Here is a 17,112-nt window from a genome sequence, read left to right as displayed (position 1 = left end):
TGTGAGACCTCCTACTTTGTTTTTCTTCTTCAGTAGTGCTTTGCTTATCCGAGGTCTCTTTCCTTTCTATATAAAGTTAGTGATTGGTTTTTCCATATCCCTAAAGAATGTTGATGGGATCTGGTTTGGGATTGCATTGAATGTATAGATTGCTTTGGGTACAGCTGACATTTTCACAATGTTCAGTCTTCCTATCCACGAGCATGGGATGTTCTTCCATTTATGTAGCTCTCTTACGTTTTCTTGAAGTAGTTTTTTATAGTTTTCTTTGTAGAGGTCTTTTGTGTCCCCAGTAAGATTTATTCCAAAGTATTTTATATTTTGGGTAGCTATTGAAAACAGTATTGATTTCCTTATTTCTTTTTCAGCAATCTCTTTGCTGGTGTAGAGGAATCCAGCTGATTTTTGGATGTTGATCTTATATCCTGCCATGATCCTAAATCTCTCAATTAGTTCCAGTAGATTTTTGACTGAGTCTCTTGGGTTTTCTGGGTATAGGATCATATCATCAGCAAATAGGGCTACTTTGACTTCTTCCTTACCAATCTGTCTATCCAGGATCTTCTGCACCAGTCCCCCTCTGAGTTATTGAGCATGGTAGCCAGGCACAGTCTGGTTCTTCTAGTCTCATGGTTATATAGGCTGCAGATTGCATGGTTTACCAGTCCCTTGAACTAATTCTTTCCATGCATCTTCGGTTGTAAATGCCCTTTATCATGTTGAGGAAAACCCACTGCTGTTAAGTTGATTTCTGACTTATAGAAACCCTGTTGAGGAAGTTCTATTCTATTCCCAGTTTGTTGAGTGTTTTTATCAGGATAAGGTGTAAGATGTCTTTTCTCCATCAGTTGCAATAGTAGTATGTTTTTACCTTTGTTCTATTAATGTGATGTATTATGTTGATTAATTTTCTTATGTTGAAGTACCCTTGGATTCCTGGGATAAATACCACTTAGGTATAATTTTTAAAAACCTGCTGTTGGGTGGACTTCCATTAAGATGACAGAATAGGCGGACAAGATACGCAGACCCTCTTCAACAAAGAAAAGAGAAATAAAATGACACAGATACAGAAGATAATCCTGGGGCCTTGAATTTTGAAAGGAAGGATACAGAAGTAGATTAAACATCAACTAGTAGAAGAACCTGAATGAAAACAGTGAGTAAAGAGACAAATGGAGCTGCGCACTGTCAGCTATCCTGATGGCATAGACAGGCTGAATATTTCCAAGTGGTGTTAAACAAAAAAAAACAAACTCACTGCCATCAAGTTGTTTCTGACTGATAGCGACCCCCATTGGGTTTCAGAGGTTGTAAATCTTTGTGGAAGTAGATCGCCCCATCTTTCTTCCACAGAGGGGCTGGTGGGTTTGAACTGCTGACCTTCTGGTTAGGAGACAAGTGCCTTATCCACTACACTACCAGCGGTGTTGTTGGTTAGGACCTGAGAATTAACCTAAAAATTGGTCCTGCTTGCCAAGGGCTGCATGGACAACTGCGCCGGTGGCTGATGACTAAAAGTGTAAATAGCAAAGAAGGAGACAAGCTGAGCTGTGGACTTCTGGCTCTCTGGAGGGTGCAGCCAGTTTGGATATTTAATGTGACAGCAGTCTCATTCAGATTCCAGGGACCTAAGAATAGGCTCCACTTGCCAAAAACTGCATGGACATCAAGGAGGCTGATGACTGGAAAGGAGACAGACGATGAGTGTATAAATGCTGCCAACTAGCGAGTAGAGGACCAAAGTACCCTACTTAACTCAGATGCATCCAAACAAAACAAAACTAAAATCTTGGGCGAATCACTCTAACGTACAGTCACCAATTAAATATAAACACAAAAACATCAGTGTCTCAGAGACAACAGACCATCACAGTCCAGGTTACAGACCCAGAACACATCCCTGAGGAAGAAGCAGCATTGGAATTCCCTGATAAGGAATTCAAAAGAATTATATTTAGGTACTTTCAATGGATTGAGAGACAGATCAAGGGAAACACTGACAAATTGAGGAAAATAGAAAACTCTAGAACAATTTCAGAAGAGAATGCAAGAACAAAATGACAAAATAAATGAAAAATTGGAAATGATAAAAAATCTACAGATAGAAATCCAGAAGATTGATAATAAATTCTCAGAAATAGGTAACACATTGAACAAGCAAAGGAGTAGAATCTATGGGAGAGAGAATTAGTGAGATTGAAGACAAGTACAACAAAATGAAGAAAGCCTAAGGTTCATGTGAGAGACCATCAAGAGGAATAACATACATGTAATCAGAATTTCAGAACAGGAAGTGACAAATAAAACCACAGAAAAATTGTTGAAGATTTGTTGTAGGAGAATTTCCCTGATATGTGAGAATAAATCTCACTAGGGACACAAAAAACCTGTACAAAGAAAACTATAAAAGACTACTTCAAGAAACCATAAGAGATCTACATTAAATTGAAGAACATACCATGCTAATGGATAGGAAGATTGAACATTGTGAAAATGTCAATACTACCCAAAGCAATCTGTACATTTAGTGCAATCCCCATCCAGATCCCATCAACATTCTTTAAGGATATGGAAGAACCAATCACTAACTTTATATGGAAAGGAAAGAGACCTCGGATAAACAAAGCACTACTGAAGAAGAAGAACAAAATAGGGCTCACGCTCCTGGATCTTAAAACCTACTATACAGCCACAGTAGTCAAAACTTCATGGTACTGGTACAACAACAGACACATAGACCAGTGGAACGGAATTGAGAACCCAGAAATAGATCCATTGACCTATGGTCAGCTGATTTTTGACAAAGGGCTGAAATCCTTTAAATGGGTAAGAGATGGTCTCTTTGATAAATAAATGGTGCTAGCAAAACTGGATATCCATTTGCAGAAAAATTAAACAAGATCCGTACCTCACACCATACACACAAACTAACTCCAGGTGGATCAAAGACTTAAATGTGAAACATGAAACTATAAAATTCCTCAAGGAAAAAATAGGGGCAAATTTAGGGCCCTAATTTTTGGCATAAATAGACTGTCAAGTATAACCCAAAATGCACAAACAGCAGAAGATAAACTAGATGAATGAGACCTTCTAAAAACTAAATTTTTATGTGCTTTAAAACACTCTTCCAAAGGAGTGAAAAGGGAACCTACAGACTGGGAAAAATATTCAGCAATGACATATCTGACAAGGGACTTATCTCTAAAATTTATCGAAAACCCCAACACTTCAACAACAATAAGACACACAGTCCAATTAAAAAATAGGCAGAAGACATGAATAGACACTTCACCAAAAAGGATATTCAGACAGCTAACAAACATTGAAGAAATGTTCACGATCACTAGCCATTAGAGAGATGCAAATCAAAACAATAATGAAATACTATCTTTCCCCAGCACTAATATCAAAGTTCAACAAGACAGAAAATAACAAATGCTGGCGAGGACGTAGAGGGATTGGAACTCTCTTACACTGCTGGTGGGACTATCATGATAAAACCACTGTGGAAAGCAGTATGGCAATGCCTTAAAAGTTGGAATTAGAAATACCATTTGATCCTGCAATCCCATTCCTAGATATATATCATAAAGAAGTGAGAGCCAGGACAACAACAGATATATGTATGAACACTTACGTTCGTCACAGCATGATTTACAATAGCAAAAAGGTGGAAACAACCGAGATGCCCATCAAGAAAAGAATGAATAATCAAACTATGGTACACACACACAATAGAATACTATGCAACACTGAAGAATAATGTAGACTCTGCAAAACACCGTATAACATCAATGAACTTGGAGGACATTATGCTGAGTGAAAGAAATCAATCACGGAAGGACAAATACTGAATTAGTTCATAATTGTAAAAAATCAAGGAAAGGTTTATATATGGAAGGAAACTTTCTTTGTTGGTTATAAGGGAGGGGAGGGAACACTGCAAAAATTAATAAATAAAACAAAAAAACTATGTTGTTGGATTCAGTTTGCTAGTATTTTGTTAAGGATTTTGCATATATATTTATAAGAGACCTTGGTCTAGATGGAATTGCCTGTTCAGATAAAGGGCTTTGGTGTCAGGCCCACTGACCTTGATCCTTCTTCCTACCTCTTTCTTCTGTACAGGTCCCTACTGCTGGCCCCTCCAGCCCTGGGCTTCAGGAGCCAGAGAAAGGGGAGAGGAGGATCTGGACTGTGCCTCCTGTGGCCGTGGCCTTGAAGCCTGTATTGCAGCAGAGCCGGGAAACAAGGGACGAGCCACCTAGAGTGCCTCCTGTTCTCTGCAGCCCTTCCCCAGATCTTAGCATCCTACTAGGTCCCAGTTTCCAAAGTCAGCATTCCTTCCAGCCCCTAGAACCAAAGCCAGATCTTACTCCATCCACAGGTAACTAGGGATAGAAGTCATTGTGGTCACCGTACATCTACTAAGCGGCTCCCTCTTAACTAGCTTCTTTTCTGTCTGTGACTGGAGCATTTCGTTTACCAGGTGTCTTAGTGATCATACTCAAGTTAGTTCAAATAAAGGAAATGAGATCTCATGGAAGTGGGAACTGATATTGGTAACAGGGGGCTGTCTCTCTTTGGGCCTTCATGGTCTTTTGATTCTACCTTTCCCTGCATATTACTCCTTTATCTTGGTAGACCAGTAACTTGCTCACTCAAGATTTTTGCTCCCTTGCTCCATGTGGGTTTGGCCAGCCATGACACTGACCCCATCCAAGATACCATGAAACCTTATTGAGACACTGGTGTCTACATTTCTTGGATCCAATTTGAAGAGAGGCATTTATATGGGTTGGTAACTACCCATTGGTTTGGCTGACCTTGGACATGGTATCTTCCCCTGGTTTAGTCAGCTCTGGCATGGGTGGGTAGGGGGTGTTTTCTGTGGCACAAATGTGACTGTCTAGATTGGATCAAGAATGAGAGGTGAATTATATAACAATTAAAATTTTTTATATTACATAATAGTAGTTTTTGAAAACAGTGCACATGTTCTAGTGAAGGGGCCAAAGTGTATCTTTTAATCCTAAAATATTCTGAATATTGCTTTCTGTTCTTTAAGGAGTTTATGGTGGTATTTTTTATTTAGAGTCTGATTGTCACAGCTTTCTCCTGTCTACACTTCTTAGAATTTAGGTGTGTCACTTCCTAGTCTCCTTCAGCTCTTCCCTTTGCAGCTCTTTTAAACGTCCATTGTGTTCTTCTCCTAGCTGTGATGTCCCTCTTATATTTAATGGGCCCCTTTTTTCTGGTGAGTTAATTTGTGGACGAACCCCCTCTCCCACAACACACGTGCACATGTGCATGCGTACGTAAACACACACACCTATTTCATTTTAGAGCTTGGGCCCTTTCCTTTGCAGTTGGGGCCTTCGATCCTGATCACAGGGCAGAACATCCATTCCCTGAAGAAGACCCTGGAACTGACGGGGATGGCTTCCTAAAGCAGGGACTGCCGCCCTCTGCTCAGCTGGATGGCCTTAAGCATTTTTTGCACCAGGTAAGGAAGTATCCACCAGACTACCCTTTTTTTTTCTCTCCTTTCCTCATTTTCTCTTTCTACTCTAAGAATCTAGAACTGTGGCTTCATTCCCTTATCTAGGACTAATAATTTTTTCTACCTTCATACTCTCCCATTCTATCTTACTCCTATTCCAGAATTCTCACCTAGAAGTTAGGCAGCCAACCCCAGCTCTTACTTCACCAGCCTCTACTTCCCTTAGAAACCTTGGTCTCTTTCTTTATCAGTTCTCTTGAGAACTTAACTACCTTGTCTCCCCAGCTGCTGGAGACAGTACCCCAGAACAATGACAATTCCTCTGTTGACCTTTTGCCCCCTAAGTCTGGTGAGTTCTGACTCAAGGAGGTTGGGGTTGGGACCTGGAAAAGATGGGAATTGGGTATCTTGATGGATTTTCAGAAGCTGACAGAGGTGATAAAGCCTAATAAATGTTGGCAGGTAGGGCATCCTTGGCCCTTTTTCCCCAGTGCCTCATTCTTGAATTTTTTACCTTTTGCTAGGTCCTTTGATTGTCCCATCTTGGGAGGAAGCCTCTCAGGTGCCACGCCTTCCACCCCCTGTCTATAAAACTAAAGTACCTGTAGCCATGGCTTCTAGTCTTTTCCGGGTACCTGAGCTTCCTTCAACCCATTCACCGGGCAGTGGTCCCAGCAGTGGCTCCCCGGAGAGGGGTAAGTACCACATGGTTTAGTGGATATGAAACCAGTACCTAGAACTTCAGGTCCTTCTAGATTCCTGGGGAGCAGGATGAGAGCTGCGGAGAGGAGCCCTAGAATGATGACCATTATTTATATGTCTCTCAGGTAGCGATGGGCTACCATCCCTGAGGCAGCTGATGGAGATGTCTCAACTCTTGCGATTGTGTCAAGCTCGGGGGTTGGGGACACTTCCTCCTGAGGATTTGCTGCTCCACCTGAAGAGGATGGAACACAGCGGGTACAAACTGGGGATGGACAAGGAAGTGTCAGGGAATGGAATCTGGATTATGGGGCGGGAAGCAGATCAGGCAGCAAAGAGTTGTGTGTGCTGTATTGTTGACTGGGTGGGTCCTTTTGTCCTCTACACATAGGGAGAAAAGTGAGGAATGAGATACAGATCAGCAAGTCTTCTACTTACATCTCTCACTGCTCTACATCTTTTGTCTCTTTGTACTGCTTTTTAATTTTTTCAAATTGATGTACAATTCACATAAAGTTAAGGATTTTAAAGCAGGCAATTCAGTGGCATTTAGTACATTCACAATGCTGTATAATCACCACCGCTATCTAGTTCTAAAACATTTTCATCACCCTAAAATGAAACCTCATTAAGCAGTTACTTTCCACTCTCCTCTTCCCCCAACCAGTGATAGATAGCACTTACCTGCTCTCTGTTTCTGAGGATTTGCCTAGTCTGGATATTTCCTACGTCATATAGCATGTGACCTTTTATGTCTGACTTCTTTCACTTAGCATAGTATTTTCAGGGTTCATTCATAATGTAGCATGAATCACAATTTCATTCCTTTTTTTTAAATTATTTACTTTGCTGTAGCAAAACATACATCAGTTCAACAGTTTGTACACGTTCAACTCAGTAGCATTGATTACATTCATTGAGTTGTGCAACCATTTTCACCCTCTGAATTGTTCCTCCTTCATTCACATAAAATCACTGCTCCTTAAGGTTCCTATCTAATCTTTCGAGTTGTCAATTTGATCCCATACAGACAGACAGATCTTGAAAGAGCATAATGCTCAAGGTGACATTCTTTATTAGTTAAGCTTAGTTTTTGTTTGGTTTAAGAAGACTAAGGGATATTCTTAGCTTAAGATTTAAGATTCTCTCAGATCAATAGTTTCAGGGTTCATCTAGTCTCCATAGCTCTAGAAAGTCTAGAAACTGAGAATTTGAAATCTCTTCTGCATTTCTCCCCTTTTGATCAAGATTCTTCTATAGAATCTTTGCTCAAACTACAGAACTTCATTCCTTTTTATGGCTGAAGGAAGGTTCATTGTAAGGATATACTACATGTTGTTTATCCATTTATCCATTGGTGGATATTTGGGGTCTTTCTACTTTTTGACTATGTGAATAGTGCTGCTATCTTTCTACATCTGTTTTCTTTACTACTTTTAAGACAAAAATTCTCTTCTCCATCTCTTCCTACCTTGCTTTTTTCCTCTTTATCCTGTAACTTGGAACTCAGAATCCTGGAATTTTAACTACCTAGTACAACTCGTTGATTCTGCTCACGTCTCCTCCCATTTCATCCCCAGGTCTTTGTTGTTTGCTGTCATTCTTAAGAGACAGAATTGAAGAGTAGTTCTTCCATTCAGAGCTGGGTAAAGTGGGGGAAATAGCTCCTCTGTCCTCATACCCTTGATTTGTGTGGCAGGGCTGATGGCCAAGGGGATAATGTTCCCCGAAGGAATGCCGACTCCCGCTTGGGTGAGATCCTCCGCAAAGAGGTGAGGGAACGGTGGGCAGGGACTAGGGATGAAAGGGCTCTCACTAATCAGTTCCTTCAACTCTTCATATTCCCTGCGTCCCTAGGGGGATGAAAGGGCTCTCACTAATCAGTTCCTTCAACTCTTCATATTCCCTGCTTAGCTTCATTTCTGTGTTGCCTGACCTCCAAGTCCTCTTCCCATTTTTCTGTAGCGTGTTCTTTCCCTTTTGTTGTTTGATTCTAGCTCTTTCCGTGCACTATGCCTTTCCTCAGTGGAGTTGGGGGATTGAGATGACACTGACTTTTCTGTTTTTCCCCAACTCTCAGGTTCCCCCCCAGGCTATCCCTCGCCGCCTTCCTACAGTCACTAAGACTGAAAAACCTCCAGGACGGAAGAAAAGTGGGCATCCTGCTCCTAGTAGCATGAGGAGTCGAGGAGGAGTCTGGAGATAGCCCCTTGCCCCTTCTTCTCTTCTTTGTTCTTATTATTTTAATAAATGCTTGGTAGTCTGTATTAGAGTCTCTGACTCATAGGAATTTGGAAAATGGAAATTTTGTAAGAAACTACTTGGTAAAGAAACTCTATTTTGTTCTATTTGAGTGTGTTTTTTTATGTTTCATTCTGTGGGGACAGACTTGAATGAAAGAAGGCAGTCTGCATCTTTGACTAGATTGTAGGTGTCTTAGTGAGCTAATAAGATTTAATGTTTAAAGAATAAAACCTACAGAGTGATTAACTCTGGTTGGTGTGGAATTATGGATAATATTTATTTTCTTTTTTAAACATTCCTGTATTTTCTAGATTTTCTAAAATGAGCATGTATTCCTTTAATAACCAGAAAAAAAGAAACTTAATAAAAGGATGTTATTGTATAAAATTTTTGAGTAAAAACTTGATTGTTGGGGAGAGAGTTTTCTCCTTTGAGAGCAGTTAATTCTCTCAGATTGTACTCAGTAGACTCTGATTTACAGATTCTGCTGTAACTAGCAGACATGTTATGGTTATAATCTTTACTCTCTTCTGTCTTTAAAACATGAAAAAGACTAGAGTACTAGTGAGAAAAACAAGCCATGTTTACAAAAACTTCCATCCTTATTTTCACCAAAATGAACAAATGTTAGAGGAGAAAATGGCATCCTTATGAAACTGAGAAAGGCCCAAACCTCATAGTGCACACATTAAGAGACAGAGTAGAATTTAGATGAACCTGAAAGAGGGTGCCATGAGACCCACACACAGTCCTCCAGCTTGCAAAGTGGTGATAGTAAAGACAGGTCAGAAGGGCTCATCGTAAGTGGGTGTTTTAAGAGAGAGAGTGTGTTGGATTCTGTGAGGAGTCGAGGCCCTTCCGTTTGATCCTAATGATCTGATCACATCCAGAATAGACCTAGATGGGATATAGACTTAACTACAATGTTTCATATTAATAAACTTAGATTTTATTTCCTCCCACCTAAAAGTGCCTTAAGGAGCTCTGGTGGCTCAGTGGTTAAAGCATTCAGGTGATAACCAAAACATCATCAGTTCAAACCCACCAGCCACTCTGTGGGAGAAAGGTGAGTCGGTCTGCTTGTGTTGAAGATTTACAGCCTTGGAAACCCTGTGGGGCAGTTCTACTCTCTCCTGTAAGGCCGCTATGAGTCATAATTGACTCAGTGGCAGTGGCTTTGGCTTGGTTTTAATATATCTTTCTAGCCCCCAGAGGAAGGAAAAGGAAAAAAAGATAAGCACATGCCCAGCAGTTGTAAAGATTCTGGCCCAACTTGGTCATCAGGACAATTTGGTCATCAGTCATGGTTTAGGGTTGCAGTCTTTGTCAAGTATAGACAAGAAGTAAAAGGCAGACTTGTACAGGGGTAGTGCTGGGCTTGGCGGACTTTTCAAAACCTGTCTCTATACCAACTTACGGAAATTTTTGCTTTTCAGTTTTTTACTTCAAGTACATAAAATTGATTTGATGAAACTGGGTTTATGGCAGTATTATCATTGAGAGGAGATAGTTTTACAGCATTTTTTTTAAACTGGTAAAATGCACATCCAGCCGTATTATCCTCTGGATTCCAGCCTATCTCTATTAGTCAACCTTCCCTCAATTTTTCTTGATATGAAGGAAAGTTTGAAGAATATTTCCCAAAACAACTTTCTGGAACAAAATTAAGAAAGGGCACACAGCTGACAAACCATTCTGTGAACTAATTAAATTTATTTATTTCACTCACATTAAAGAGTCTGTTTCTTCACTGGTGACCACCAAGAAGGGTGGGGGAAAAAAGAAAACCCACAGTCAAGCAGTACCTCACTTCTTTTCCCCCTATAATCATCTTGGAAATATTCTGAGAGGAGAAAAATGAAGGACTTTGAAAAGGCTTCATCAAAGCCCATGTGCAGAGGACAGTGCAGTTTTCAAGCTGAAGTTTTATTGGTATCCAGGGTGTGGATGTGAGACTTTGCCTCGGGTAATTTGCACAGCTACTTGTGGGGGTAGGGAAGGTCCTGGGGGTAGAATGTATTAGGGTGAATGAAGGCTAAGTTGCTGTAATAGAGACCCATTGATACAGTAACTTAAAGGACAAAGTTTATTTCCCTTATAATGGTCCAGGACAGTGGGATAGTCTTGCTCCAGATGGTCACTTAGAGTCTCCTTCCATCTTGTTCATCTTGTTTGAATCCATTTTCAAAGAACTCAGAAATAAACAGATTACATGATGCATTGTTTGGACACACATACATGATCAGTGACATTATATACATATATTTTAACTCTTTGTGATTTGGGTGAAAGTTTACAGAGCAAATTGGTTTCCCGTTCAACTATTCATGCACATTTTGATTCCTGATTGTGCAGTTCCCACAATGTAGTATCACTCCTCCCATTTCCTGCCTGTGTATCTCATTTCCATTCCACCTTTTCTCCTAATTCTTCCTGCCTTCTGAACTTTGTCTTTAGGCAAATGCAGCTCTTTTGATCTGTAATGGTTGATGGTTCTAAGGAGTGTGTACCTTACTAGAATAGGAGCTCTGGTGGCATAGTGCCTAAGGCACTTGACTGCTAGCCAGAAGGCTGGTGGTTCAAACCCACCAGCCACTCCTCAGAAGGAACACTGGGCAATCTACTTCCATAGAGATACTGCCTTGGAAACCCAAGGAGGGGTTGCTATGAGTCAGAACTGACTTGACAGCAGTGAGTTTGGTTTTGGTTTTGGTTTATAGACTTGTCTGTTGCTAGACTGAAAATTGAGCTACAGGAGTGAGTTCAGTTCCAGGTCTGAAAGGTGACCAAAGGCCATATGCTTAGTTCTACCAGTCTCTGTCAGACCAGTAAGCCTGGTATTTTTTTTTAATGATTTTGAGTTTTGTTCCACATTTTTCTCCCACTCTACCCAGGACCACTTATTGTGATCTCTTTTAGCGTGAATGGCAGTGGTAGCTGGGCACCATCTAGTTTTTCTGGGTCAGGGTCATGGTGGCTGGGGTTTGTATGGCCCATTAATCCTTTAGACTAATTGTTTCCATGTATCTTTTAGCATTTCTTGGAAGATTGATCTGGCATTAGCAAATTCCTTTAATTTTTGTTTATCTGGCGATGTCCTAATTTCACCATCATATTTGCCTCTATTTTTTCTCCAATGAACTTTATAGTTTTAGGTTTCATATTTAAGTCTTTGACCCATCTGGAGTTAGTTTTTGTGTATTGTGTGAAGTATGGATCTTGTTTCATTTTTCCACAAATGGATATCCAGTTTTGCCAGCACCATTTGTGAAAGATACTATCTCTTCCCCATTTAATGGATTTTGGCCTTTTGTCAAAGATCACCTGACCATCGGTCAGTTGATCTATTTCTGGGTTCTCAATTCTGTTCCACTGACAAGAAGTATTGTCATTGTACCAACACCAGGATGTTTTAATTACTGTAGCTGTATAGGTGGTTTTGAGATCCAGGAGTGTGAGACCTCCTACTCTGTTCTTCTTCAGGAGTTCTTTACTTATCCAAGGTATCTTTCCTTTCCATATAAAATTAGTGGTCATTTTTTCCTTATCTTTAAAGAATGTTGAAAGAATCTGGATTGGGATTGCATTCAATGTATAGATTACTTTGGGTAGTATTGACATTTTCACAACATTCAGTCTTCCTGCCCATGAGTATGGTATGTTCTTTCATTTAAGTAGATCTCTTACAGTTTCCTGAAGTAGTGTTTTGTAGTTTTCTTTGTATAGGTCTTTTGTGTTCCTGGTAAGATTTATTCCCAAGTATCTTATCCTTTTGGTAGTTATCGTAAATGGTATTGATTTCCTTATTTCCTTTTCAAAGACCTCTTTGCTGGTATAGAGGAATCCAACTGATTTTTGTATGTTGGTCTTGTATCCTACCACTATGCTAAATCTTTCAATAAGTTCCAGAAGTTTTCTTGCTGAGTGTCTTGGGTTTTCTATGTATAGGATCATATCATCTGCAAATAGCAATAGTTTTACGTCTTTCTTAGCAATTTGGATGCCTTTGATTTCCTTTTCTTGCCTTATTGCCCTGACTAGGACTTCCAATACAGTGTTGAATAGAAGTGGTGATAGAAGACATCATTGTCTGATTTCATCTCTCTCCATTGAGAGATGGAGCTAATGTTAGCTGTTGGTTTTGTATATATGCACTTTATTATGTTGAGGAATTTCCCTGGTATTCCTATTTTTCTGAGAGTTTTTATCAGGAATCGGCGTTAGATTTTATCAAATGCCTTTTCTGCATCAATTGATAGGATCGTGTGATTCTTTTATTTTATTTTACTTATGTGATAGATTATATTGATTGTTTTTCTAATGTTGAACCATCATTACATACCTAGTATGAATCCCACTTGGTCATGATGTATTATTTTTTTGATATATTGTTGGAGTCTATTGGCTAGGATTTTGTTGAAGATCTTTTACATCTATATTTATAAGGGATACTGGTCTGTAGTTTTCCTTTCTAGTAGTGTATCTGCCTAGTTTTGGTTTCATGGTTGTGCTTGCTTCATAAAATGAATTTAGGAGGATTCCATCCTTTTCCATATTCTGGAGTAGTTTGAGAAGGATTGTCCAGTGAAACCATCTGGGCCAGGGCTTTTTTTTGTTGGTAATTTTTTTACGACGTGTTCAATTACTTCTCTTATTTTGGGTCTGTCCAAATTCTCTACCTCAGTCTGTGTTAGTTTAGGTAAGTAATGTGTTTCTAGAAATCTGTCCATTTCTTCAAGGTTTTTAAGTTTGTTGGAGTACAGATCTTCATAATATCGCAATGTTATCCTTTCTATTTTTGTTGGTTCTGTTGTGACATCACCCATTTCATTTCTTATTCATGTGTTTTTTGTGTCTTCTCCTTCTTTCCCTTTGTTAAGTTTGACAGTGGTTTGTTGATTTTATTAATCTTTTCAAAGAACCAACTTCTAATCTTGTTAATTTTTTCTGTTGTTTTTCTATTTTCTGCTTCATTTATTTCTATGCAAATCTTTATTATTTCTTTTCTTCTGGTGATAGGCTTTTTTTTTCTGCTCTTTTTCTAATTGTTGGAGATGGTGGGTTAAGGTGTTGATTTTGGCTCTTCTTTTTTGATGTGTGCCTCTGTTGCTATAAATCGTCCTCTGATCACTGCTTTTGCTGTTTCCCAAAGATTTTGGTATGTTGTGTTGTCATTCTTATTTGATTCAAGGAGTTTTTGAATTTCATTGTTTATTTCTTCTACTACCCTGTCATTTTTGAGGAGGGTGTTATCCAGTGTCCATGCATTTGCTCTTTTTCCATTGGTCTTCTTAGTGTTGATTTTTTCTTTTATGGTGTTGTGATTTGATAAGATGCTTTGCAATATTTCAATGTTTTTAAATTTACTGAGGCTTGCTTTGTGGCCCAACATATGATCTATCCTGGAGAATGTTCCATGTGTGCTGGGAAAGAAGTATATTGTGCTGTTGTTGTGTGAAGTACTCTGTAGATTTCCATAAGGTCAAGTTGGTGGAATGTATTGTTAAGTTCTTCTACATCTTTGTTGAGTTCCTTTCCAGTTCTGTCTTTTATTGAAAGTAGTGTATTAAAGTCTCCTACCATTACTGTGAAATCATCTATTTGTCTTTTCAATTCTGTTAAAGTCTGATTGATATACTTTGGGGCTCTTTCATTGGGTCCATAGATGTTTATTATGGTCATGTCCTCTTGTTCAATTGATCCTTCAATCATTATATAATGTCCTTCTTGTGTCTTATAGTCAATTTTGTCTAAGGTCTATTTTATCAGAGATTAATATTGTCACTCCTGCTCTTTTTTGGTTGCTGTTTGCTTGATATGTCTTTTTCCAACCTTTGATTTTTCACCTATTGTCTTTGTGTCTAAGGTGAGTCTCTTGTAGACAGCATATTGATAGGTCATGTTTTCTTATGGGTCATGTTTTCAACTCTCCATTTCTTGAGTGGTGCATTTAATCCATTCACATTCAGTGTAATTATCGACAAGTATGAATTTGTTGCTGTCATTTTGTTATGTGTTTTTTTGTGGTGCTGCTGACTTCTTTGTTCCATATAATTTTCTGTGCTGAGCTCATTTTATTTATGAATCATATTACCATCTCCTTTGTTGCTAATGTTTTTTTTTTGTTGTTGTTGTTGTTATTTGCCCTTGAGTCAGACCCGACTCATAGCGACCCCTCCTTGGGTTTCCAAGGCAGTATCACTACAGTTGTAGATTGCCCAACCTTCCTTCCAAGGAGTGGCTGGTGGGTTTGAACCGCCAGCCTTCTGGTTAGCAGTTAAGTGCTTAGGCACTATGCTACCAGAGCTCTCGAGTACAACCCTACTACACACATTTCCTGATTTTAAGCCATGCATTATCCCCTTGTTCTGCTTGAATGACTGCCTCTTGCTCTATGTACAGTTTATTTATTCATGAGCACAATTAAGTGTTCTGGAATTCCCATTCTTTGCGATGTTATCCAACATTTGTTTTGATCCACACAGTCAAATGCCTTTGTATAGTCAATGAAACACAGGTAAACATCTTTCCAGTATTCTCTGCTTTCAGCCAAGATCCATCTCACATCAGCAGTGATATCCATTGCTCCATGTCTTCTCCTGAATCCAGCTTTATTTTCTGGCCATGTACTGCTGCTACCATTTTTTAATTATCTTCAGCAAAATTTTACTTATATGTGATACTGATGATATTGTTTGATAATCTGTGCACTGTGTTGGATTACTTTTCTTTGGAATGAGCACTAATATGGATCTCTTCCAATGAGTTGGCCAGGTAGCTATCTTTTAAAGTTCTTGGCATAAATGAATGAGTACTTCCAGCATTGCATCCACTTGTTGAAACACCTCAATGGGTATTCTGTCAATTCCTGAGCCTTGTTTTTTGCCAATTCCTCTTTTATTCCATCGTTTATTCTGTCCACTTTAGCTACTCTATGTTCAATAGCAAGTTTCAGAGTCTTTTTTGACATCTGTTTTGATCCTTTCTTTCTTCCTTGTCTTTTTAATGACCTTTTTATTTTCTTCATGTATGTCATCCTACAATTCATCTGTCCTTTAGTCATTGGTGTTCAATGCATCAAATCTGTTCTTGAGAAGGTCTCGCAATTCAAGTGAGAATTTTTTTTTTTTTTTTTTAATGTAGTGGAGTTTATCAATCTGTATAGCTTCTGGATTTAGACTCAGAAAAAGACCCTCTTAGGATATTTCTGTCACCACTAGAGAGAGCAGCTACTTGCGTGAATATCTTAACATACTTAATTTAGCCGGGAAAAGGGATTCCTAGAGATGCTCTTTCCCTCCGAGTTGTTTCTAGGCTCACATCAGGACCTTTTTCTCCCCATAGAGCTTACTTCTCACAGCGCCATCCTCTGACTTTGGCCTACGTAATACAGTTTCTGGTCACACAGACAACTCCACTCAGCGGGAGGTGCTGGTGATAGAGGCTCCTAACGAAGCTTTCTGGTTCTGCCTATGAGCCCCTCTGCCCCATGAGTCTCCTACAGTCAGCAGAGTCAGGACAAGAAAAAGCAGGTGGGCATAGGTGGTACTGCCATTTCTAGAACTCTTATCTGTCTAGTGTCCCCTTGGCTTGGGGAAAATCTCTCAAAGGTTGGTTCATCTTTAATTCCATGAGGCTCTTCCTCCTGCCAATTTTCCTGCCTTTTCTTCTAATCTTTTCCACTACAGATTCAGGGGCTTTGAAGCCAAACATTCCCAGGCTACTATCGATTGCCCATCATTTCTGCTGCTTAAACTGCAATTACAGGGCTTCCTACACTTGACCTGTAATTGAATTTCCTTGGGAACTCAATGACAAGATTGATTCAGTCTAATTGAGTCAAAGATCGACTCTCTAAGCTATTCATCTAGTCCCTGTTTCTGCCTAGGGCTGTCTGAAGTGAGGCTCTAAGACTTTCACAGTTTTTGTTTAAATAGTCAAGAACCAACTGACACCTTTTAAACACTTCTTTAAATGATGCTACAGAACATTACCAGAACTCTGGTGGCACAATGATTAAGAACTTGGCTGCTAACTGAAAGGTCGGTGGTACAAACCCACTAGCTGCTTCATGGGAGAAAGATGTGGCAGTCTGTTCCTATAAAGATTTACAGCCTTGAAAACCCTATGGGGCAGTTCTACTGTGTACTGGGTCACTAAGAGTCAGAAATGACTCGACAGCCACAGGTTTTGTTTCAGTTTATAGAACATTGCTTTTCTTTGCCATCATTTATCTTGGCCTGTTGAGAGCAGAGGAAATTTCTGTGTTATAACTTGCTTATGTTCTCTTCCCATGAATTTTAAAATGCAATAAGAGGTCACCAAAAACAGAATTGAATAGTATTTTTTTTTTTAATGCGATTATAAGGGGAAAAATGTCTAGCCTCATTCAAAAGCAGGTTTGGAAAAGAGTAAGAAGTTCAGGAAGTTACTAATTTGTTCTTTTTAAATTTTTTTGTGAAACAACTCAATAATAAAAAGACAAGTAACTCAATTTAAAAATGGGCAAAGGGTCTGAACAAACATATCTCTGAAGAACATATACAAATTTTGAGGAAGAGAAAGACACAGAGAAGTACATGGGAGGTACAGACAACAAAGATGAACCCTTTTGCACATACAGTACTGCATTGTCAGTGAAGGCAAACATGGGTATA

General features: G+C 39.3%; 1 protein-coding gene across 1 annotated transcript in view; it reads left to right on the top strand.

The window, feature by feature from the left end:
* The window catches only part of CNTROB (centrobin, centriole duplication and spindle assembly protein), a 55,061-nt gene extending 46,644 nt beyond the window's left edge, over positions 1 to 8,417 (top strand). The window contains exons 13-19 of the mRNA XM_042782466.1: positions 4,135 to 4,393; positions 5,376 to 5,512; positions 5,795 to 5,858; positions 6,034 to 6,204; positions 6,337 to 6,469; positions 7,911 to 7,983; positions 8,292 to 8,417. Of these exons, the coding sequence (XP_042638400.1) occupies positions 4,135 to 4,393; positions 5,376 to 5,512; positions 5,795 to 5,858; positions 6,034 to 6,204; positions 6,337 to 6,469; positions 7,911 to 7,983; positions 8,292 to 8,417 (963 nt within the window). The remainder of the gene's footprint in view (positions 1 to 4,134; positions 4,394 to 5,375; positions 5,513 to 5,794; positions 5,859 to 6,033; positions 6,205 to 6,336; positions 6,470 to 7,910; positions 7,984 to 8,291) is intronic.
* Positions 8,418 to 17,112: the final 8,695 nt, after the last annotated feature.

The sequence above is a fragment of the Orycteropus afer genome, unplaced genomic scaffold (genome assembly GCF_000298275.1).
Source record: "Orycteropus afer afer isolate SDZICR_OR568_19922 unplaced genomic scaffold, OryAfe1.0 scaffold00330, whole genome shotgun sequence".
Lineage (NCBI taxonomy): Eukaryota > Metazoa > Chordata > Mammalia > Tubulidentata > Orycteropodidae > Orycteropus > Orycteropus afer.
This window is presented reverse-complemented; position numbering and strand designations above follow the sequence as displayed.